The sequence below is a fragment of the Sminthopsis crassicaudata genome, chromosome 2, assembly GCF_048593235.1.
Source record: "Sminthopsis crassicaudata isolate SCR6 chromosome 2, ASM4859323v1, whole genome shotgun sequence".
Classification (NCBI taxonomy): Eukaryota; Metazoa; Chordata; class Mammalia; order Dasyuromorphia; family Dasyuridae; genus Sminthopsis; species Sminthopsis crassicaudata.
In genome coordinates, this window is record NC_133618.1 from 615858602 (window position 1) to 615884940 (window position 26339).

At 36.5% G+C, this 26339-nt stretch overlaps 1 protein-coding gene across 1 annotated transcript in view; it reads left to right on the forward strand.

Moving 5' to 3' along the window:
- Nucleotides 1-26339, forward strand: part of FRMPD2 (FERM and PDZ domain containing 2) — a 298804-nt gene that overhangs the window by 80455 nt on the left and 192010 nt on the right. Inside the window, 8 exon segments of the mRNA XM_074296140.1 lie at nt 2244-2341; nt 7998-8090; nt 11068-11175; nt 11836-11952; nt 15495-15733; nt 17921-18025; nt 20423-20516; nt 24179-24264. Of these exon segments, the coding sequence (XP_074152241.1) occupies nt 2244-2341; nt 7998-8090; nt 11068-11175; nt 11836-11952; nt 15495-15733; nt 17921-18025; nt 20423-20516; nt 24179-24264 (940 nt within the window).

Below are 26339 nucleotides of genomic sequence, written 5' to 3' on the forward strand. Positions count from 1 at the left end.
CTAATGCTTAAAAATGATATTTTCTTGCTGTTCATTAATGTGGAATTAAAGTCTTGAGAAATGACAGTGAACCTTGATAGTTGAGAAGTAAAAAATAATATTCATTCATTCAGCCAGCCAGCCAGTCAGCCATCTAGAAGGAATTCTCATACAGCTGTCTCCAGAGATGATCCAGGTATCATCAGCTTCCCCCCTGTTTTGCAATTGTCATTTCTAGCATTTCTATAAGATCTTTCAAATATTTATCTGTCAGTTGGCAAATTGATACTCCAGCCTTATAGATTAATTAATCATCTCTTGAATGCATATCAGGCACATTAACACTTTCTGTGGAAAAGAATATTATTCAGTCAACTGAAACCACTATTTACTAGTTGCTCCCTTGAAACTTAGAGACCCTCAGGCACATTCCCAGCAATCCTGTGTAACCTGATTCATAAGAAATGATATGGCTTCCTTTTGGAGGTATGCTGAAAATTAAATGGAAATTCAACATTCATTTTTTTAATAGTTTTTATTTACCAGATATATGCATGGGTAATTTTATAGCATTGACAACTGCCAAACCTTTTGCTCTAATTCCTCTCCCTCCCCCCTCCTAATTATCCCAGTGCATATGAAGTAAGGGTAGCTACTGAAATGAATTGAAATGAATAAAGTGATGAAATTTGATTCAGGAAGACTTAAGTTCAAATATGCTTTATACATTTAAATGTGTGATCCTGGCAAATGAACTTTTCTTAGTTTCAATGTCCCCATCTGTAAAATTCAAACAATAATAGTATCTGTTTCACAGGATTGTTGTGAGGATCAAATGAGATAATACATGTAAAATTCCTTTGAAAATCTTAAACGTTTTTGTAAATTCTGATATTTATAAATAATTTTTTATGATATACATAATCTTTCAAACCATATAGACAATAATTCATCCATGACCATCCATAGTGTGGGATTATTTTCATTCTCCAAAATCAAAACAATGGATATACCCATTATGCAAATAATCTTCTTTGAGGGTTATATTATAATTTTGGTGGGGAAAGGACAAACTAAAATGGTAATAGAATTGGGGAAAAAAAGCTTTCAAATCTTGAAGCTACATTTTTATTTAAGGAAATATTTGGTTCTTGTTGGTAATTTGTTGTTGTTGTTTGTCCTCGAGGAGAACCATGTCATCAGGGAAGGGGTCATGACATGCATGTGAATTGGATTTCAGTGAGAGAGGGCTGGGCAAAGTCACCTGCTTTACTTTCCCCTCCAAAGTCATCTGGGTGACTGGAAATGGCCTGGATGCAATGGGAGACTTTCGTCTTTTAAAGCTAAGATCACGGTATAACTATCAATTGAGGCAAAAAATCTTCTCTTTCACCTACTTCTCCCTCCCTAAAAAAATCTAAATAAGTAAATAAATGAATCTAAGACAGGAAGATCCTCAGATTTCTGGCTAAAGCAGAAATATTTACATTCAATTTGAGTTAATCAGAATCGAAGCAATAATCAAATGGGACTATTGGTGGCCAATGAGAATCATATATTTTTTTAAGATTCTTGGTGAAAGCAGTTCTGCATGTAAGATATTTAAGTTTTAGGCTAGAATTCCTCAGGGGTCTACTGGTCAAAACAGTTGTCCCAAAACTCAATGTACTATTCACTATTTTGAGCTCTGGATGGAGATGTTAAAGGGCTTTAAAAATACTTTGAGGTTTTTCTTAACTTATTATAATTGAATTAGATCATTGTACAATTATCTCATCTCTACATTGTATTTCTGTTTCATGACTTTAATTCCTTAATAGTTAGAGAAAGCAATCTTTTTTTTTTAAAGGTAATTCAAAACTGTTTAGGGAAAAAATAAGAAATAGATTTAGCTAGCAACAAGCTGAGACTGGGTGTATATTATATATGCCAAAAAATATTTGGAGAGACTAAGAAATAAAAGGTTATCATGGGCATTTCATTGAGCTTTAGGGAAATTCAATCAATTTTTTCTCTTCTCTCCCAGTTTAATTATTATTTTCTTTATAAAGAAAGGTTTGGTTGGTTTAATGTTCATTCTATTCTGTTTAGGCTAAACTTAATTGAATGATATTGACTTATATTTTTCATTGTTTTGAATTTTTTTAAACTATGGAGGGGAGAAAAAACAATCTCTCAACTTCATTAGTCAGAGTTCCCAATTAGAAATATCAAGGACCTTCCTATAAGCGTTTCACTTCTTGTGGTGTCCTTTCTTATTGCAGCCTTTCCTTTGGATCGTCACAGTCAGAGACATGTTCTTATATAACTGAAAACCAAAGAATGTGCCTGCCAGCTCAGCTGGCACAAAATATTCTCTTTGGTAAGTATGTGAAGGCCAAGTGCTCCACAGAAAAGGGTGGGCTTTGGTTCAGAGAGAACTACATGTTCAGCCTTTTAACTATTGTCTCTAGATTAATGAATTTTAAATTCCCAAATGGTGTTTGCTGATTTTATTTTTAAAACTCCTCATGGTTGGGAGAAATTTCAGCTTCCATCCCTTAAGCTGTCATGATAGATTGTGCCTAGAGAGTGTGAAATTCCATCTTTTGACAGCACAGGAGTTTGAAGAGTTCCTTCGAAAAGCTCTTAGTGCCATAGTTCAGAGCAATGAATGACAAAGCTGACCCCGCAGGAGAGAGATGCAACCTCAAAGTGGAATTCTGAAGATTACAAAATATATACATATCCTAAACTACATCTATCATTTTGATGGCTGCATAGTCTATTTTGAATTTAAACTGATTTTTACTTGCAGAATCACAGGAGCTGAACTGGCAGTGACATTATTGGTTGTCTGCCCAATCCAAGCTTGAACAGGAATCAGTCACATTTTCTATACTTCCATTGAGGAAGAAAAACAATTAGCCCTCCACCCTCAAAATGGCCTGGTTCACTTTGGAAAAGTTTTAATTGTGCTAGGGAATTAAAAAAAATTTTTTTACCTAATACTAAATTGATCTCACCACATTTCCTTTCTTTTTATTCCCATTGCTTCCAGTCTCCTTCTCTGATGCCAATCAGAAGTCAAATCCTTCGTCCCTATGACAGCCCTTTGAATCCTTGAAGACAGAAATCACATCCAATAATTTTAGTAGCGCTGAATCTGTATGACAGTGATCACCTACCTCATTCTTCTCCATCTTATTCATAACTATCCACTAAGAGATTTTGTCAGATGCTACTGAAATCTATTGTATGCAGCGTATTTCCCTGACCAGCCAAACTAGTAAACCCATGATACTGTTGACTGATCCATAGTCATTAAATATTTATTAAGTGCTTTAATAGAATGTGCAGAAACTATGCTAAGAGCTGGGAATTCTTGCCCTCAAGGAACTCACAATCTACTGGTGGAAGATAAAACAAAAGGAAATTGAAAACAGTGGTGAAATAGAGGGAGGAGTAGAAGTTACCTGAATCCAAAAGGAGGGCCATGGTGGAGAAATCCCAGAAGTCTCAAAGTAGTGCAGCCAGATGGGAAATTAAAAGATGTTCTGATCTTTAATGCAAGTTTTGGAGTTCAAAGTCCTATCCACCAGTCAAAGGGGCAGAGAGTAGTGAAGAGATGTGAATACTAAGACCGATGAGATCTTGAAGTATGGTTTTCCCAATGAAGAGGTTCCTAGGGCACAGCAGAGAAGAAATATATATACCACTCATTTTGGTTTTTGATTCCTTGCTGCCTATTTTTGTTCTATCTTTCTCAACATGAAGATCTTTCTCTTCAGTAGGAAAAAAAAAAAGAATTGAGTTGTTTTGTCTTCTCTTCAGTGCCCACTATCACATTTCATTTATCCCTGTTCCATCTCTGCTTTGATGTCTTACTTTTAACATGACTAAACAAAGCTATTTTTGTCATCTTTAGCATTCAATTATAGGCTCTGTTTATGTTGAACATTAGTGCTATTCTTCTTTAAATTTTTTTTTTAGCCAGCAAAGGCTAAAGTTTTTCTCTCAACACCCTCACCACTCAAATTGAGAAATGAAAACAAATTTTTTTTACAAATACGTATATTAAAGCACTGCTATGTCCAATAACACTCACACATACAGGTATACACACACACACACACATATACATTTATGTATGTGTTTGTATTCTGCACTCAGTACTTTACTTCTTTATCTTTATCAGTGGTCATTATACTGATCAGAGTACCCAAATCTTTCAATGTTATCTATTTTTATAATATTGCTATACTTGTATAAATTGTTCCTGTTTCTGCCCACTTCACTTTGCATCAATTCATTTGCTTTTCTAAGTTTATATGAAACAATCTGTTTAATCTTTTTTATTCTTTTTACAGCACAGTAGTTGTTCCATCACATTTATATACCATAACATATTCATCCATTCCCCCATTAAAGTGCATGCTCTCAGTTTCCAATTTTTTAGTAAGTTAGTGATTTATTGAAATATTATATCTATGCTTTTTTCTTTTTTGATCATAGCTTTCAGGTGACTCTTAAATAATCTCTCCTCAATCTCTTTTTATGGTTAGTTGTTTTTGCTATGAGATGCCTTTTATTTTCTTCTATTTATTTATTCTTGTGACTCTATTTTTAACATTTCTTGTTGATTCATATAATCATATATTGCTTAGTCCACTCTAATTTTCAGGGAGTTCATTGCTTGGGCATCACTTTGTATCTCTTGTGTCAAACTATTAATTCCTTTTTTCAATTTTTTCTTCCATAGCTCTCATTTATTTTTTATTTTCTCCTATTATCATTTAATTTATTAAAAAACTATTTTAAAGTTATTAAAAAGTTTTGTTTTGTGTATTCCAGAATATTTGAACTTGTGCCCAAGCTTTTAAGGTTTTGCTTATGAGTGTTTTTGACTCCTCCTGGGTTGGTGGTTTGAGTGTCTTTGTTCCCATAAGAACTTTTAATGGCACAGTTTGTTTGTTTGCTCATACCTCCAGACTACTTCTTGATCTCAGACTTTAAATTAGGGTTAGGCTTTGCACACTTTAGGGGAGAAGGTCTGGGCTGCTCCCATTGCTGCTTTCTTGGGATAGTGTTTTGCAGTCATGTTCAAGTCTGATTGCTGCTCCCTGAAGATGATCTCTGTGAGATTTTAACCTGAATAAAGGTCTGATCAACATCCCCATGAGATTGTCCTCTTTGGAGTTCCACTGGACTTAGCCACTATCAGTTAGCAGGACAGAACTGTATCTCCCCCTTAGTCTGAAATTCCTGTTATGTTAGTCTGCTTTAAGCTGGAATCTGGAGTCAGCATCCTGATCTGCTTGTGGAGTTCAAGCCATACAGATGCTACTTGTTTTTGAACTTGCTTCTTACTTCATTTATGGTCTACTCTCTTCCTCCAGGACAGATTTTCTCCCAAGAATCCTGGATCTGTGACTGGATAGTAGGAAACAGAACTGCCAGTTTGTAACTATTCCTTCACCTTGCAAAAGTTTAGGTTCATCTCTGCTGGATCCTTGGGACGGAATGCTCTGCATATTCTTTCCCAGTCAGAGCTTATCCTGAGTGTCCATCAATCTCTCTTTGTCCCTTTCTCTTTCTCTGTCTCTATCTTTGTCTCTCTCTCCTTCTCTACCTCTTTCTTTCTTTTTTCCCTCCTATTCTTCCCCCTTATCTTCTCTCTTTATGTAATTTCCCCTTTTCTTCATTAGAATAATTTGTGTTGTTAGAATTTCATTTTGAGAATTTCAATCCATTTTGGGTGAATATCTCTGTAGAAATTTAGATCACAGCCTCAGAATAATTATTTATCTGAATGCTGAAATCTGTTCTCCTCAAATCTAGGGTTTTTCAGATTATTTTCACCTTTTCTTTCATTTACAAATTTTAACATAAAGCAATCGCTTTCTCCCAGGGGTCTTACAATTTCTATTAAATATTAATTATCAGAATCAGGTTCTGAATGGAAGTTCCTCACATCATTTTTTTTTATTATCATTATAGCTTTTTATTTATAAAACATATGCATGGGTAATTTTTCAACATTGACCCTTGCAAAACCTTTTATTCCAAATATTCCCCTCTTCCCCTCCAACCCCTCACCTAGATGGCAGGTAGTTTATCTAATACATGATAAATATGTTAAAATATATGTTAAATTCAATATATGGGGGCGGCTAGGTGGCGCAGTGGAGAGAGCACCAGCCTTGAATTCAGGAGGACCCGAGTTCAAATTTGATCTCACTTCCTAGCTGTGTGACCCTGGGCAAGTCACTTAACCCCAGCTTCAGGGGAAAAAAAAATTCAATATATGTATACATATTTATGCAGTTATCTTGATGCACAAGAAAAATCAGATCTGGAATGCAAGAAAAAAACCTGAGAAGGAAAACAAAAAATGCAAGCAAACAATAACAGAAAGAGTGAAAATGCTATGTTGTGATCCACACTCATTTCCCATAGTCCTTTCTCTGAGTGTAGATGACTCTCTTTATCACTGAACAATTGGAATTAGTTTGAATCATCTCATTATCTTTGTATAATCTTGTTAGTTGCCGTGTACAATGATCTCCTGGGTCCTGCTCATTTCACTCAGCATCAGTTCATGTAAATTTCTGCAGGCCTTTCTGAAATCATCCTGCTGGTCATTTCTTACAGAGCAATAATATTCCATAACCTTCATATACCATAATTTACCCAACCATTCTCCAACTGATGGACATCCACTCAGTTTTCAGTTTCTAGCCACTATTAAAAAGGGCTGCCACTTCACATCATTTTTTAACCATTTATGGGAAAAACTCCCCAGCATTAAGCCAAATCAAACTTTTATCATTTTTTCCATTTTTGGGATAGGAGGAAAAGTGAGGGAGAAGATAGAGAGAAAAAAGATAGAGAGTGAGCTTAGATTTAGAAAGATCTTGGGAGCAAGGTAAGCAAACCTTACATGACACATGAATGCCTTTTATAATATCTTCCATTTTGTACTTGAAAACTTCCAGTAATGGGAAGTTCTGTATTTCATAATGCAGTTCATACCATTTTATGCAGTTACAATTATTATGAAGTGATTTTTAAAATTATTTATTAGTTTTGACATTTACTTTTATAAGATTTTGATTTCTATGTTTTTTCCCTCCTCTCTTCTCTTCCCAAGAGGAAATCAATATGAAAGAGATTTCATATATATATATATATATATATATGTATATATATATATATATGCATATATATATATATATATATATATATATATATATATATATATATATATATATATATATATATATATATATATATATATATATATATATATATACACACACACACACACACACACACACACACACACACACGCACGCACACATACACACAAACTTATTAAGCATAATTTCCACATTAGTCATGTTGTGGGAAAAAAAAATCAGACCAAAAGGGAAAAACGGCAAGAAAGAAAAAACCCAAACAAACACAGTGAAAATAGTATGACCTTCATTCAGACTCCATCAGTTCTTTCTCTGGATATGGATAACATTTTGCATTGAATCTTTTAGAATTGTCTTGGATCATTGAATTATTAAGAAGAGCAAAGTCTATCAAAGTTGATTATCTGCACAATATTGCTATTACTTTGTACAATGCTCTTCTGATTCTGATCACTAGGAAGTTCTTTCTTATAATGACCAACAAACAGCCTCCCTACAAGTTTTACCCATTGCTCTTATTTTCATTCTCAGAGTCAAGCAGAGCAAGGTCATCTCCTCTGCCATGTGACATCTCTTTAAATGTCTTGGATTCAAATCCTAGCTCAAATTCTAGCTTATTATTATGAGTGTAGACAAATCCCTTCATCTTTCTACTCGTAAGTTTTCTCATTTGTAAAATGAGGGACTTGAACTAAATGTTCTTGAAGCTTCTTTTCAGATCTAAAATTCCTATGATCATATGATCATTTAACCAACTCTTTCCTTTTTCAGATTAAATAACACCCCTTCATCATGTATCTTGGCCTCAAATCATTTGTCCTTATTTTGTGCCTCCAGGGTCACAAAATCCTCAAAGAGAAAATTTTCTAACTGGACTAGAACGAGAAATTATTTGTGTGACTCTAAAAAGAGATCCACAGTATGGTTTTGGTAAGTAATGAAGCTTGTGTATGAATGATCCAACATGCTCTCCAAAACATGTGGAGAAATAGGATTTATGGGTGAGTATGGGTAAACTTTTCTAATGAGGAAATGTAGTTGGCTCTTTTCATGATTTTCAACTCTGTCCAATTCATTCCTTTCTTAGACTACTTCTTTTTTAAATTTTTTCTCTTCATGTGAATCTAAAGAAGTTCTTAATCTTTTGTGTCAAGAGTCCCTTTGACAATATGGTATGGGTCCCTTCTCAGAGCAGTATTTTTAAGTTCATCATATAAAAGATATTATCTTGAAAAGTAAACTAGTTATATTGAAACATAGTTATCAATTAAAAAAACATGCTCATAGATCCAAGGCTAGAAATTCCTGTCTTAAAGTGTCTTGTATAATATTTGTCCAGGGTTCAGTAATAATTCCATCAGACTCTTGTGGAGCACTTATATGCAAAAAGTGTTCTAAGTGCCAGAAGAAGGATAGTACATAGATTATCTATCCTCATGAAGTTTGTGTTTAGAAAGGAACAGAGGGAGTAAACATCCATTAAAGGATGTTGGAAAAGTAAGAAGACTTATCAAGAAAGAAAACAGGACTTTACTGAAATATTAGGAAAACCAAAAAAGAGTTTTTTGAATCTGAAGAGGAAGTGAGGGAGGGGATAATGAATATTCTCTCTTAATCTTCAGGAAGGTCAAGAAAAATAACAGCAAAGAAAAAAAATCATTAAATTTGATAAATAAGAAATCAAGATTCACCTAATATTTTCTTTCTTTCTTTCTTTCTTTCTTTCTTTCTTTCTTTCTTTCTTTCTTTCTTTCTTTCTTTCTTTCTTTCTTTCTTTCTTTCTTTCTTTCTTTCTTTCTTTCTTTCTTTCTTTCTTTCTTTCTTTCTTTCTTTCTTTCTTTCTTTCTTTCTTTCTTTCTTTCTTTCTTTCTTTCTTTCTTTCTTTCTTTCTTTCTTTCTTTCTTTCTTTCTTTCTTTCTTTCTTTTTCTGAGGCTGGGCTTAAGTGACTTGCCCAGGGTCACACAGCTAGAAGTATTAAGTGTCTGAGACCAGATTTGAACTCGGGCCCTCCTGAATTCAGAGCTGGTACTCCAAATTCACCTAATATAAGAGCAATAATAAGGTGAAGTTTGAAATAATAAAGAAGTTTGATGGCCAAGAGCTAAGGAGAGGTAGATAAAAAGAAAATGCAAGAAAGAGACATAGGGAGGAAGGAAAGAATAAAAAAAGAAGGCAGGAGAGAAGGAAAGAGTGGAGGAAGGAATTAAGGGGAGAAAAAGGATGAGAGAAAAGAAAGAAGGAAAACAAGAAAGGAGAGAAAGGAAAGGAGGAAGGGATTAAAGAAAGGAGGAAGGAAGAAAAGAAATAAAGGAAGCACGAAGTTAGAAAAAGAAAGAAGAAAGGAAAACAGAATGAAAGAAAAAAGAAAAAAGGAAAGAGTAGAAAGAAAGGAAGAAAATTACAATAAAGGAAAGAAAAAAAGAAAATATGAGTAGAAGAAGAGAGAAAGTAAAGAAAGTAGGAAAAGAAAAAAGGAAATGAAGGAAAGGAGGAAGAAGGTAGGGAGGAAGGAAAGAAACAAAGGAAACAAGAAGAAAAACAAAGGAAAAGGATAACAACAAAAGAAAGAAAGAAGGATAAGGAAGAAAAGGAAGGAAGGAAGAAATGAAAAAAGGAGGAAAGATGAATGATGATTTTGAGAATAGTTTGGAAACTTGAGAACTTGAAAGAGGAACTCAAGCTCTTCTTGATCATATAGTTTTAATCTCAGTCATGGTGATTGGGGGAAATATAAGTAAAGGACAGGGAACAGTTGTTGTGGGGAATGAGATAGAGGGTACAGTAGATAGTAGATAGACAAAGGATTGCAAAATGTTAGCAATGGCCCAGCTGAGATTTTTGTAGTAGTTTTTGGCCACGGAAGGAACTGGAGCAAGAATCAAACAGAACCGAGTTCCATCACTTACTAGCTATGTGGCTTTGGGCAAGTCATGGAAACCCTTTGAAGTTTCCATTTGCTAGCATGGGGATAAGCCTTCCTTGCTTACTGCACAGTGTTGTCCTAGTCTGAGGAAGATCACAACCTACTTATACTTTAGTAGGTAAATCCTAGGGATTCGTTTGAGTCCCTAAAATATAATTTTTCCAGTGACACAGCTGGTTAGTGTCTAAGGGGGAATTTGAACCCAGGTTCTTGATTCTAAGTCAAACACTCTTTTCATTATATCAGTTTGCTCCCTCCTTCTCTTCCTTCTTCTTACGTCACTAATGCATGTTGCTACCTTTGAAAGAGGCATTTTAAGATCTCTAAAACAGTACAAATGTACACATATACATTATATATATAATTTGATAATCTTTTGTTTTTTATTATATTTAGTCTTAACGACTTTATATTTAATGTTTTGATGATGAAAAGATCATAACTGCTCTTCTTATCTCACTCCATTTCCCATATATGTATATTTCTGAGTCTCTTTTCCAAGTTCCTCATAAAGCAATCCAGCTAAAATGTGTAGTCTTAGAGCCAAAGCTCAGGTAGATTGGATGACTGACCCATGGTCACATAACTAGTAAGTATCAAGTCATGATTTGAACCCAACTCTCCCTAACTCTCCTTCACATTGCCCCCCACACCACACTTATCTTTCTTCTCTATTCTGGAGATATAATCATAAAATATTGGTCACAAATGAAGGCTTGTTTCTCCTCAAATCCGTTTTTCTTCTTTCTGGTTATTTAACCTTCTGCAGAGGATCATTGGTAGGACAGCACCTCCAGCAGATGTTTTCTGGGGACATTAACTTCATTTCCTTGTTTGAGCTGTATTTTAAAATTTTTCTGCTCATCTCTCTCTCTTTTTTTTTTTTCTAATACATTTTTCAAACAAGTCATTACCCCTTCTTTATGGAAGCCAAGATAATATCCTGCAACTTGCATGTTCTTAAATATTGTCTCCCCTGGCAGGGTTTATCATCATTGGAAGCGAACATGTGGGCAATATGGATCTTGGAATCTTTATTGCTTCCATTATACCTGGGGGACCTGCTGAGAAAGCAAAAAAGATCAAGCCAGGTAAGTTTTGCATTTCTCATTAAATTACCAAGGATTTGCACAAGGTTGTTGAGAATGTCAAGGGAAATCATCCTGAGTAAGTCATCTAAGCTCTCTCAGAGTAAAATGGAGATAATAATAGTAGCTACCTTTTGGGGTGAGAGTGGGATAGAGGGGTGTGGTGCCCTGTAAGGGAGATAAGATAACAATTTAAAGTGATATATAAACCTTAAAAGTGATATATCAATATCAGGACTTCTTAATCTTCTATCATGGACTTTCTGGGCAGTCTGGTAAAATCTGTGGACTCAGAAGAGTTTTAATGTATAGGATTAAGTGATTGGTTGGTTGTCCTTTGTTCTTGAAGAGGACCCATGATGAGTGATGTCTTGATTCTCCCATGAATTGGATTTAAGTAAAGCAGAGCTGTGCAAATTCCTCAGCCTCACTCTTTCCTCCAGAGTTATCAAAGCCTGGTGGCAAGACAAAGTCAGAGTGACTGATGAGGATTATCTTGGAAATTAATTATAGTGAAATTCAGTTATGGAAATTTTAAAAAACGTTCACAGAGGTCAGGTTAAAACCCCATGTTCTAACTGAATGTGTGAGCTATGACTATTTCATTTAGGGGTAACTCTCTTGTATTTTTATTTTCTGTGATGGAATGGTTTGATTTTCCAGGGGGGAGAATAATCTCCTTGAATAACATCAGTTTGGAGGGTGCCACATTTAATATGGCTATTAAAATCATTCAGAATTCTCCTGACAAGGTGGACCTGATTGTTTCTCAGCCCAAAGGTAAGAGGTAGAATGGGTTTGGAGAAATTATTTAATTTTTTAGAAGTGAAGAGCTCAAGGGATTAGTGAAGAACACTGTCTTTTTCAGGCTCTGTAGAGCTTTTAAAATTGCTTTTCCCCACCAGTGATAAATGGCTGAACAATGCAGTTGCATAAATCAATAGGCATGGGAACTTCGAGGGGAACAGACCAAATCTTTAAGTTCCCAAGTGAAGAGGAAAATCCTTTCAGTCGAAACTAGACAAAGTTATTGATCCATTGTGAGCTCCTCACAACTGGTCCACCTCTGGCATGGCCAGCTAGCTTGTACATACAAATGTCAACAACAAGGTAGAGGCCTCCTGGGGTTAGGGAGCATAATGAGGGACACTGTTTTTAGTTTATTAGCTGCGACATCCCAGACAAGTCGCTGCAAATGTCTGAGCCTCTGTTTCCTTATCTGAAAAAAAAATAATAGCACACACTTTAGGATCAAATGAGATAATATGTAAAATGTTTTGCAAGACTTAAAATGGTATATGAATATTAGTTATTGCTTTTTATCAATGCTTCTATCTCAACTGAAGATATTTCTGTTCTCTGTGATGTATATCAGTGTTTATTGGTTTTGTGATAAGCTGTAGGTTATCATGACTTGGGTTGCATTTTCTAGGAAATGGGCTCCTTTGCTAGGACTGAAGATTGAGTTCTGTTGTGGATACTTAGCTTGAGCCCCTATTAATGGGGTCTTCTATCATTACTTAGATCCAGTTTTTGAAAAGCAGAGTCCAACAACAGATCCCCACAGACACCTAATGGGAAATAGGCCCATCGTATTCATCCTAGATGCTTCTCTCAGAAGCAGAGCTCCATGAAACAAGCTCAGAAACTAGGGGTTACCCGTCAATCTGATCAATCTTCTGGGGGCTCCTCGGAGTTTCATTTAGCCAGTTACTTCCATATTTCTCCAATATCATACAATGCATCTTGCAAATCTTGCCACTTCTAACTATATTTCTGTGACCTAGATTTTGGCAGAGTTTGTAGGCACTTTTCTAGTGCATAGTTTGGGCTGCACTCCCCTGTCCCCACACATGTTGACAACATGCATGCGGCCTTCAAGTGTCATTGAGACAGCCCTGACTTGACCTCCCAAGGGCTCCATCATTGCTACCTATGTGACCAACTCCCTTTCCAGCATTCCATCCCCTATATAATGTCAGACATTTTAGTTTTCCTTTGCCATAGGTAACATGATGGGGCTGGACTACACAATTCTAAGGTTCCTTCTAATTCTAAATCCTATAGGGCTTAAAGTCTACGTGGACATAGAGAAGAACTGCAAGCAATGAGTGGAGATCACAAGAAGTCCAATTTAAGCAACACATGGGGAAAACTTTTCAAATGACTAGAGTGATTCCAAAGTGGAATTGGTCTTGAGTTCCCTTCTTTAGTCTGTTGGGGATGTTGTAGGGAAGAGGAGTTCTATATTAGTATGAGTTGCATTACAAGATCTCTGAACTTTCTTCCAAACATGGTTTGGTTTAAATTTTTTTTTTACACTAAACACAATTTTTACCTTATTGGTCTGATGGAATTTGCTTAGAGAGAAAACAGCCTGTTTCTATTCTACAGTAGGGGAGAAGAGGGGGCCAGAGAGTAGGTGAATGACAATAGGTAGAAAAATACAACTCCACTTTGCTGCTGTGATTCAGCTTGTACTTGAGAATTCTGGAGGAGGACAGTGGAAGGACTTGGAATAAGTGTTTGTTGAAGTGAATTTGGTTAGAATCTATGAAACTGGAACCTCTATACCCAAAATAATGATTCAGTATGGAATTGAGGTAAACCTCTTTCTAACTATAAAAATACAGATAAGTAAGTGGGTATTGTTATTATTCCTCTTAGTTTTTTGATTCAACTTTGCTTCTCCTTCCCAGCTCAGGCTTTTCTTAGCTCTTCTGAAATCAGAAGAAATGATCAAGTTGGGCTTTGGGGAAAGGGTTATTAAAAAGGCATTCAACCATAGTGATGTAGAGTTGGGCTCAGTATTAAAAAACCTGGTTCAAATCTCACACCTGTCTTGTTCTGGCTATGGAACTGAGCAAGTCCTAGATTGTAAAGAAGATGCTGACCTGCTTTAGGAGAGAAGTTTCCTGAACTGATGAAATTAGAGGAGTGAGCCAAAAATTATTTTTAATAACTGTAACACAGTTAATTATCAGTTTTACTGTTTTCAAAGTATTTTCCTCATAAGAATGACCCTGAAAAGTAGTTAGTAAAAATACTGTCCTGACTTTATAGATGCAAAAAATTAAATATTCAGATAGATGACTAATTAATGATAAAGCCAACAGTGATAATGAAAGATATATATGCCCATATATGTATCTAATATTCACATGCATTTGTGCCTATGTATAGACAAAGTATATGCACAATTCTATATGTGTACATGTGTAGTTAATATATGCACATAAATAAATTACACATGTGTATGTACATATGATGTGTTTTATATAGGTGATAAAATAAACATAAGATGCAAATAAATATGTATATACATAAATGCCTGTGTATATATTGCCTATGCACACACATGTTTATATATACATATATATCTACAAATCTATAAATATATATATGCACACGTCTATAAATATATAAATACACATATATGCATATGTCTATAGATGTGTGTGTGTATGTGTGTATAGTCACAGAGAATGTTCCAAAAGTTCTAGTGCAGCTAATTATTAGAGTTTAATACTGCACTAACATTTTGGGGATGTTCTGTTTATCTCTATATATTATGTAGATATAAATTATATATATGTATATATAAAATATATATATATATATATGTATATATATATATATATATATAATTTATATATAAAATATAAATAGCAGCTCTCCAGTCTAATTCATACATGAAAAGAGCCCCGCTCTAATATATCCTCCCAGAGCTCATTCCCTTTCACTTTAAGACCTGTAAAAAGGAGGGAACTTTCACCTCTAGAGGTAGCCCATTCTACTGTTTGAAAGTTTTAAAGCTGACATTTAATGGATAGGAAAATGGAAAGTGTGAGAGGTTAAGTGGTTTGCCTGGATCCCACAGCTAATAAGGGTGAGAGAAATGCTTGAACCTAGACGCCAAGAGGGGCAGGAAATTTCAATGGACCAGGTCTCTAGATTTCTGCTCCCACATACTATTAGCTGTATCACACTGGCTTCTCAGTGAATCTGGGCTTAGTAATAAGACATCTTTAGCTTTCTAGCATAAATCCAGAATTCCAGTGTCTGTTTTCTAAACACGACCGTCATATATCTGTACAGGGCAGTGACTGCACCTCCCTCCTTCTCTTGAATCTTCCTCACTAAGGAATTAAAAATCAGTGAATGATTGTGTTGTTCAGGAACTACTGACAATGATTCTGAAGCCGCTAAAAAACCCCTATCTGAATGAAAGACAAAGAGGTCTATCTCTCCCTACATATGTACAGATAGATTCTTGCTTGCTATCCAGGGGCTGGCAATGGATTGTTGGCTTGTTTTTGTAGATGTGTCTGAGGCGGTTCCCACAGAGGGAATGAACCATCAGAAAAAATGTGATCCTGCCAGGTCTGAGGTCTCTCCAGCAGCCAGTGGGAGAAACAGCCTTCAGAGGAGCTGTTCATCAAACAGCAAAGAACAAAACATAAATATTGATGAGCTGGAGGCAACGCTTTCTCGGAGCTTAGTGCCCGGCCTGGGCCAACCTCAGGTTCCAACTCCATCAGCTGGCAGACTCCACTCAGAGGTAATTACCACCTGAGACTGGTTGCAAATGAAAAGCTATATATATTGTACGGTGTCAACCTACTGAAACAAAGACATATAGAGAAAGGAAAGCCATAGATCCTGGGAGACTTATTCTTAATGTTTATTTCCTTTAAGGAGGATTTGGAGAGGCAGGGTGGCAGAGCATATAGAGCTGGTACGATGGATAAAGGCTTGGGCTTGGAGTCAGGAGGATCTGAATTCAAGTCTAGCCTCAGACCATTACTAGCTGTGTGGTTTTGTGCCTCAGTTTCCTTATCTAAAATGGGGATAAGAATAGTGTCTACTAAAATGAGAAAATATTTATAAAGCACTTTGCAAACCCCAAAATGCTGTAGAAATGTTAGCTATTGGTACAATAATTTATTATTATTATTATTTTTTAGTCATGTCTGACTCTTTGTGACCCCATTTAGGGTGTTCTTGGCAAAGATGCTGGAGTAGTTTGCCATTTCCTTCTCCACCTCATTTTACAGATGAAGAAACTGAGGCAGAAAAGGTTAAGTCCCTTGCCCAGTCTGAGGCTGGATTTGAACTCAGGAAGATGCCTCTGATTGACTCCAGTCCTGGCTCTCTATCCACTATGGCGCCACCTAGCTATCCTGTTATTTTCTACCGACAATTTTATTATCTTAGACAAACCATCAGGGAGAACTGAAAGTTTTCCCTGAGAAATACTGGTCACTTGACCTTGGGCCGGTTATTTAGCCTCTCAATGTGCCATGCAAGGTGCTCATCTATATTGGCTGAGGGAGGTAGTTTCTTGATCTTTCCTGATAAAATCTTCTGAGAGATCAAGGACAAGAATCACATGGAATGAAATGTGGAAGGGCAGCGATCTTGCAGAGATGAACCCACAGTGATGAAATCTCATGTCATCTTTGTTCTTCTCAGAGATCTGTTGTTTTTTATTTATGAAACATCCATTTCAACTCCTGTTAAAAGGAGTATTTTCTACCATGGACACGTGAAAGCCAAAAAGCCGGAGTATATCATATCCTAGAATGCTAGAATGCTCATCTTTGTATTTTCAATTTCGTACTCTTGTCTGGGGTGGCAGGGAATAAACTGAGAAACATGTGATGCAGGGAAGGGTAGTGTCATGTCAGATGTGGGCAGAAACAAAGCAGACGGAGAAGGGACCCTTGCCTAGGTCAAGAGAAGAGCAGACTGACTGACGGAGAGCTTGCCAGATGCTGGAGATACTGGTCTCTTCAGTGGAGCTCCTTGTGCACTCTGCTATTGCAAGGAGGACCCATTGATATTTAGTAATTGAACTGTAAACTATGAACTAGAAGAACTCTTTTCTTTGTCAAGTGGGAGCACTTTCTGGAGAGTGTCTTGAGGAAATTAATGTCAATTAAGATGGATAGGTTTAAGAAAGAATCTGCTCTGAAAGTCTTCAACATAGCTTTTTTGGGGGGGTGTGATGGGACAGGATTTCAGATTATGAGATTTTATTTACTGTGAAAACTCCCTCTAACATTGCAGATTAGCAACTTTTCTGGACCTTGATTGTAGACTTAGAAAATGGCTGGAGTGGGGCCAAGAGTGACTAGATGCTCATGGTCCTATCAGCTAATGTCAGAGGGAAGACTTGAATTCAAGTGTTCCTGCCTCCAAGGTCACCCTTTATCCCCCCTGCCATGCTGTTTACATTGATAGGGCAAACTTCATGCCCAATAGTAGAACATGGACGACAACCCCAAGTGCTACCAGAAGGATCATTTATACCCCAGCGTGTAGATCTGCATCTTCTTTTGCATCTTCTTTCTCTGCTCTTCATGGAGGTCATATCTTTTCTAAGAGAATTTTTGTTTAGCTACATTAAAAATTATGATAATAAAGAAAGAAAAGAAAAATCAGAGATCTAACCCCAATCTGAAACAGCTCTTGGACAATCCTTAATATTCAAGACCACTGGTGTAGGCAAGCAGCCAGATGAAAATAGAATGCTTCACTCTGATAGCGGAGTAGTTTGTCGTAGTAATGAGAAAACACCCAGGTACTGGGAAATTACTGCCTATTTTTCAGCTTTTGTTTGGATATTTGGCAACATCACACACAGCTGTAGTCTCCTGTGGTAAGAGGTTGAAGGTGCACTGCTCAACCAGCTGCATAAATGGAACCAATTACGATGATTGTTTCCTGTTCTTGTTTGGTACAGAATGTTGACTCCGCCTACTCTTCACCACCTGCAAAAATCAACGCCCAAGAAACCTACTGGGTGGAATTGGTTAAGGAAAACGGGACCTTCGGAATCAGTGTGACTGTTAAGTATTTTACTGTGGATTTTTATAAAGTCAAAGGTAAAGGGAAGAAATACTATCCCTTTGGCATGTCGAAGGGCAATCTAGTCCTAGAATCATAGGATTTAAAACTGGAAGGATGCTAAAAGCCTTTAGTCCAATCCCCTCTTTTTGTACAAGGAGAAAAGGCCCAACAAGATGCAGCAGCATTTTCGGTGTCATCCAGTTAGTAAGAAGTAAACTTGGGATTTGAACCCACATTATCTGGTTTCATATTCAAGGTTCTTCCCATGGACTTTCCTGAGTGTAAAGATTAGGTGGAGAAAGTAAACAGAAGGGGAAAATGATTGATTTGCTGTTAATTCAAAGACAATAGCTCTTAGTATTGAGGGTGCATAGAGAGGCACTCCCCGCTCCTTCTTGTTTAACAAAATGCAACTGAATTGTCAGAGCTGACAATCCTATCTGAAAAAGTGCCAAAGCATTGCTTGTACTGATCAATATTCACTGCTTCTAGTCTAGTTTGGTGTTTTACACATACACACACAATACACACATTTAAATTTTTGACATTTAATTTAAAATATTTTTAATGAAAAAAAAGTCTTTCCACTTAGAGAGCTCTCGTCCTAATGGGAGAATACATCTAATTAATTATATATGTATGATATACATATAGAGTAGATAGTCATCTCAGGGAAATGATACTAGTAGCATGATGTACTAAAAAAAGCTTCCTGCAGAAGGTGAGATTTGAGTTGAGATTTGAAGGAAGACAAGGAAGCTAAGAGGCAGGGGTGAAGAGGTCGAAACATCTAGGAGGTTTAAGGAATAGAGTCCTAGATCTGGAATCAGCAAGACCTGAGTTCAAATTCAACTTCAGACACTTAATAACTATGTGACCTTGAGCAAGGCATTTAAACCCTGCCTTCCTAATTTTCTCATCAGTAAAATAGAAATAATAATGACTTCTACGTGCCTGGTTGATGTAAGATAACATTTATAAAAGTTTTGTGAATCTTAAAGTATTATATAAATACTAGATATTAGAGCATCCTAGGTTTGGGGAGGGAAAAAAGCTTAGAAAGGTAAGAAAGTACCAGGATGTGAAGGGTTTTAAATGTCTAACAGAAGTTTTTATATTTGACCCTCGAGATAATAGGTAGCCACTAAAATATATCAAATATGTGTATGAGTAATGGTCAGATCTATGCCTGAGGAAAATGATTTTGTTAATTAGATGGAAGATGGGTTGGATGGAAAAGAAACATGAAAGGACAAAGCCAATCAGAAGGCTCTTTCAGTAGTTCATATGAGAGTTGATGGGCGGTTTGTACTGGACTGGCAGCTGTGTGAGTGGAGAGACGGGGGATGAATAGGAAAGAGCATTGTGAAGGGAAGAACAACTTATTGGATAAGTGGGGTGAATTCGAATGAGAAGGTAAGGATGATGCTGAGACTGGGAGCCTGGGTGATGGGGAGGATGCTAGAACTCTTACAGTAATAGCAAAGTTGAAAAGAGGAGATTTAGGGGCAAAGATGAATGCTCTTAGAGGCATGTTAAATTGGAAATGCTTGTGGCAATCTAGTTCAAGCTATCCAAAAGACAACTGGTGATGTGGGACCAGAGTTCAGGAGACACAAGGATTGGGAATTATCTGCATAGGGAAAATTATTGAACTGAGGGCACCTGATGAGGTCACCAAGCAAGATAGTACATGAAGACCTAGAAAGGGCCTCAGAGTCACAGACTGTGTATCATCTCACTGAAGTATCCCCCCAATAATCAGGATCTAGATGATTCAAGCATCTTACCTTCTATCCTATTGATGTAAACATTTCTAACTCTTGCTCAGAGAATAACAAATCAAAGCTGCCATTGCTATGGCAAAGGACAACACGGTTTACTAATCTGTTGTTTCATTTTATTTTTTTTTTTTGGTTATCTCTCACCAATATATTTTGTAACCCCAAGTAGAATGAAATTTTCTCTTCTAGCATGTATTAAATATAACAAATTCTTATTTAATTGATAGATTATTTAGTCCAACCCTATCATTTTACATAGGATGGAATGTCAGGTGATTCTTAAAAAGGAGCTCAGCTATAGTGATTTTTCTTTTGCTTCAAAATAATTTTGATTTATTTTGAGAAAAATGATTCGTGAAATAGTTTCTGAAATGTCAAAGTCTGGCTTACACTTACTAGGAGTTATAGTCACATTAGAACTGTTTCCTCCTTCAATGCATTTCCATGAAAGTTTTCATAATATGCATTTGTGTTCCACAGAGTGCTGCATTTATTACTAAGCTAGATATGAATTAAACTTTTTGCTGAGACACACACTGGCACAAATCCTGCTTTTGTAATGTTAGAATTGACAAATGGTGTATTGTTTTGTTTTTGTTTTTGTTTTTCAGGGTGGTATTAACACTAGTGTGCCCTATGGAGGTATATATGTAAAATCCATTGTTCCTGGAGGACCGGCTGCTAAAGAAGGACAAATTGAGATTGGTAAAGTGTGAACTCATTGTTGAAATTTTTGAACAGAACATTCAATTAAGAATTTAAGGGAACACTTCCAGATTATGGGAGACAAACTATGGGAAGTGGATCAGGGAAGACATCATGGAAAAGGTAGAGGTAACAATATGTGTTGTTGAATGGTAACCAAGGAAAAGAGTATTGATCCAGAGAGTTTCAAGGATCATAAATGGGGCCACAGGGTTGTAAACTGTCATGACCTTTCCTGTAGCAATGGGAAATACTGATTTGATTATTTTTCCTTGAGCAAGAGTTGGAAATCAAATAGATGATATAATGCTTATATCAATAGGGTAAATGGCAAGATGCTTAAACTGTACAGACCTTGGTGATTGGGATTGGGTGGTAATTCAGTAAAATTTGCATTGTCTGTGACTCAGCATTTTCTAGATTCTTAATGATCTCATCAGGTGCCCTGGGTTCCTTCTGAACATCTTAAACTAGATGTTGCATAGATATTTCCAACTCAATGTGCCCCAATTGAACCTTGAAGAAAGGGAAGGATTTAATAAGCATGGAGTGGGAGACAGTGTGAAGAAAACCTGGAACCAGATTAATCAATGTCTTGACTGCCAGGTTAAGTTTCATAGATGATGAAAAACTCTTTAAGGTTTTTGAGTAGGGCGAGTATAGAGATCAAAATGGCATGCAGTAGAACTGTTTTACAACACAATTTTCTTAAAGCAAATCAAAGTTATTTTGAAGCCCAAGAAAATCATTATACCTAAACTAATCACTTCATATTTTCCCCTTTATAGAATAAAGGGGTTAGACTAGATATCCATCATTTAAATAAGAATTTGTAATAGGTTCTAGACAAAACGGAAATGTAGTTTATTCCTGCCTCAAGGAAATTTCATTCTCCTGGGGATAATAACTTGTATTGGTGAGTGGTAGCCAAGAAATGGATTTTGCTGATAGTGATATCAACTATATGTTGGAATAGAGAGAGATTAGAGGTAATGACTACAGTCCAAGGTTGTTAAATAGAGATTGATTCATTGAGTCTCCTAATCAGAAGGGATTGTCAGCAGCCTATATTGGAATAATACTCCCCTCTACGACATACCTGAGAGGGTTCATATAGCCTCTGCTTGCAGACCTCCAGGCACTTAGAAGCAATCTATTTCCTTTTTGGATTGTTCTGATAGTTTGAGGAGTTTTTCCCTACTTTTCTCTGGTCAAAATCTTCCCTATACCTCTCACAATGTCTCCTAATTATGTCCCCAGAGCAACCTGACCATTTCTAGTCTCTCTTTTCCATCATCCTTAGGCATGGTGTAGAGGGGATTCTTGACCAGATATGGTTTAGACTTGAGGACCTCTGAATGCCCTTGCAGCCATCAGATGCTTGTGATTCTGCTGCTTTGTAAGAAGAACCACAAGAATCCAAAGGAATACAGGAGGTCAGCAATGTCAAATGATATTCAGGGAAGTTAAGGAGGAAAAAGAAATTCAATTAAACTCAGTAAGTTCACTATAGGTAAATATTAGGATAGGCAGGGAGGATACAGAAATAGAAGTGAATTAGTTCTTCTCAAGTAATCTCTCTCTCTTTCTCTCTCTCTCTCTCTCTCTCTCTCTCTCTCTCTCTCTCTCTCTCTCTCTCTCTCTCTCTCTCTCTCTGTCTGTCTGTCTCTCTCTCTCATTCTCTCTCTCTCTCTTTCTCTCTCTCTCTCTCTCTGTCTCTGTCTCTCCTCTCTCTCTCTCTCATTCTCTCTCTCTCTCTCTCTCTCTCTCTCTCTCTCTCTCTCTCTCTCTCTCTCTCTCTCTCAGTCTATTGATTTTAGTCTTTCTCCCTCCCTCTATATGCCTTGCATGTAGTAGGTGCTTAATAAAATGATTGACTTGTTCAATTCAGAGTTGTTCAGTTGTGTCCTGTTTCTGTGACCCCATTTAGGGGTTTTCTTGGCAAAGATGGAGGTATTTGCCATTTCCTTCTCCAGCTCATTTTACAGATGAGGAAACTGAGACAAATAGGGTGAAATGACTTGCTAAGGGTCACACAGCTAATAATTAGTCTCGAGGGTAGATTTGAAACTCAGGAAGTGGAGTCCTCCTGACTTCAGGTCAAGCATTATCTATCCACTGAGCCACCTAAAATGTTGACTTGACTTAATAGAAGTAATCTGAAAGGAGAGGGCAATTTTTGTAGTATAATGAGGACAATTTAAGGGAAAGTCTAACGAATATTTTTTTTAAATACCATGCATGATAAAGCTATGTCACTTTCTTTGAAAATTTTTAGTTTAATTATTTAATTGGTTACTTAAGGATAAGACTAACAATTAAGAGATTCTTTCCTATACACAGGAGTATTTGGGACTTGACTACCTTGAGATTTGTGTATTTATTCCAGGTTGTACAGCCAGATGTTTAAAAAAATGTACTTCAATATGCATTTTATTTTGTTATTTTATTGATGTTTTAACTTGTTTTTATGTCACTATTTCCTAATACCACCACTTTTGTAAAAAAAAAAAAGATTAACAATGAAATAAAATAAACTAGTACAGTGACCACAAGCAGTAAGCAATGGGCAGGTGCAGTGGATAGAGTTGAGAACAATTCTGGAGTCAGGAAAACCTAAGTTCAAATTTACCCTCAACACTTTCTAGCTGTGTGACCCTGTCACTTAACCTTTTTTGCCTCAGTTTCCTCATCTGTAAAATGAACTGGAGAAGGAAATGGCAAACTATTCTAGTATCTTTGCCAAGAAAATTCCAAGTGGGATCACAAAGAATCATTTCCAACTAAAATGACTGAACACGAACAGTGACCACTTCTATTAGGCAGAAGTTTACATCTGTTCTCTCCTCCTCTGTACTAATAAGAAAGAAGTACATATGCATCACCATTGGTCCTTTGGAACTGTGATATCAAGCTCAAATGGAAATGGGGGCTATTAAATCCAGATAAGGATTTCTCTCCTTCCCTCAGGCTGCATATTGACTCAGAAAATTACATATTAACATCATCTCTATTCTATTATATTTTTATTTATTTAAAAAATGTTTCCAAATTCCATTTTAATCTGGTGTAGCTGCACTGGAGTAGTGTGTTGATGGATTGTGGTATTTTTTTAGGTTGTTTTTATTTGTATTATCATGGTCACTAAATAGCAAAACTCTTGGTTCTGCTTTCTTCACCCTATAATTAGGTAATACAAGTCTCTGCATGTTTTTCTGAATTCTTTATATCCTTTTCTTATAGCACAATAATATTCACATACTAATAATCAATAAATCATAATAAATCATAAATTCACATACCCACAATTTGTTCAGCCATTCCCCAGGACATGAACATCCCTTTTAGTTTTCAGGATATTGCTTCCACCAAAAGTTTAAACATCTCTTAAAAATGGAGTATTTTAAGAAATAGGCACATTTATTGTTCTTATTGCATTAACATACAATCTGTTTGCTCCTGTTCATTCAGAAATGTATTATGGGTATTGTGCTTTCTCCTTTTCCAGTATATTAAGGTTGTTCTGAGAAATGGAAAGAAAGGACAACACTTCTCCTAGCCATGGAAATGCTGGGAAGAATGTTTGTGTTGGGAGCTGATCACAGACATCTTTGGAAGAATGGCTGGAAATACTGACATCAGCTTGCCTTTCTCTTTCCCAGGTGACCGCCTGTTGGAGGTGGATGGAGTTAATCTGTGCGGTATCACCCACAAGCAGGCTGTTGAATGCCTCAAGAACTCCCAGCAGGTCTGTGAAGTAATTATATCCACTTTTATCCTTTTGAGGTCTTCTACTTCAGAAAGCTTCGCAGAAATCCATAAACTGTAGCCAATTTTGGTTAGACTGGATTTTTGCTGGAAACAAAACCAAGATTTCTTCTCTCTTAATCATTTTACTTCTGAGCAGCATGAAATCCAGGTGAAACCAGATGTTTCCCAGCTGAAAGTCTTGTCCCTCCTATAATGGCTTGAAGATTATTGAATTTTGGCCTAATGGATGGGGCTGCCTAGATTCTGGAGGCAGAGTGCTTAACAGGCCCTGCTCTGTTACTCAGATTATCACGCAGGCTGTTGTTGCAGATGCCCATTTGCCCCCTGGGCACTCTGTCTCTGCTATATAATTAGGGAAGATTTTGGGGAAATTTTGGACATCATCAACAATTTGCTGCCAACCAAACAGATGGTATGCCAGCAGTGAATGTGTCTGTGTGTGTATGACTTGAGGGAGATACTTCCTTATGTCACAGTGGGTGTAACCATCAAGAACTCACTGTCCTTCTCGATTGAAGAAATCATAGGATCACACACAGGAAAGATATTGGGTAAAGCTCAGGAGACTAGTGAAAATGGAAACTTTGAGTTGGAGCTTGGGATGAGCTTACACTTGGTGCTCCATATCTTATCTCTGTATCTTTGTCCCCCAAGCCTGGAGTGCACTGCCTCCTTACCTTATTGTTTCAAATTTCCTTCAGGATGAAGCTCAAATATCTTCCCCCTCCCCTACCTGCTAGCAATCTCTTCCTCTTCCTATCTTTGTGTTTATTTTCTCTATTTTTGAATATGTGTATACACATGCATATGTGTAAGTGCACCTGTGCACACAGCTGCGTGCACTGGTCTGTCCTTACACACCCAAACATGCATATACATACGTACATAAATGTGCATGTGTACCTTACATGTATATGTGCATATATATGTATATATAATATTAGTCAAGTTACTTAGCCTTATTTGCCTTACTTCCATCATTTGTAAAATGATCTAGAGAAATAAATGGTAAAGCTCTCTGGTGTCTTTCCCCAAAAGGGGTCACAAAGAGTTGGAAATGACTAAAACAACCCTGCAACGAACAACTGAAACAACACAGCATGTATACATATGTATACACAATATATGCATAATAATTCAGCATGCAATCCATACATATGTGTATTATGAAATTTATGTGTTCATGTCTATGTCTTATGTCCAAAAACATCATCTTATCCAATAGAAAGTAAATTTATCAGGAACAAAGATTGTTTAATGTTTTTGTCTTTATATTCCTAGCATGTAGCTCAGTTTGGTGCTCATTAATTGATTATATATAGCCAACATAGACCCATAATAGCCTTTGCAAAGCAAATAAGGACATAGTCATCGTTATATAGGAAGTACCTTGTGCAGAGTCATTTTAGCAGTAGAGAGAGGGTGCAAGAGTAATAATGATAGCTAACATTAATGTAATTCTTTACAAAGCACTTCCTCAAAAAGCTCTTTGAAGTTTACAGTACAAGTATTATTATTCCTATATTATAGCATATTGTTGTTGCTTTAAAATTGACATGGGAGACACTGGCCAAGGCCATCCAGCATGCCCTCATCAGAGAAGGCGCTTGTTCTATGAACAAAGCAGAATTGAATTAACCCAGAAGAAATGTGAGACATGTAAAGTTAGAGCAGTCACCCCGAATGTTCATAGGGACTATTTGTGTCTGACTGTGGCAGAGCATCCCGAGCTCGTGTTGGTCCGATCAGCCACAGCGGCACACACCGTAACTGGATTCTAACATGGTGATTTTGGTCCTGGTGGAGAATGAAGGGCAACAACCAAGATGAAGTTAGTTCTAGGACCAGAAAGGTTAACTGAGAAGCAAGAATCAATCAGTCCTTTGTCCAGCATTTATCAAACACCTACTATGTGCCAGGCACCATGTTAATCATTGGAAATATAAGGACATAAATGAAATAGTGGGTTCCTCAAAGAGCTTTTATTCTTTTTTTATTTTATTATTTTTTCTTTTTTTCTTTTTTTTAAAATTAATTTTATAATTATAATTT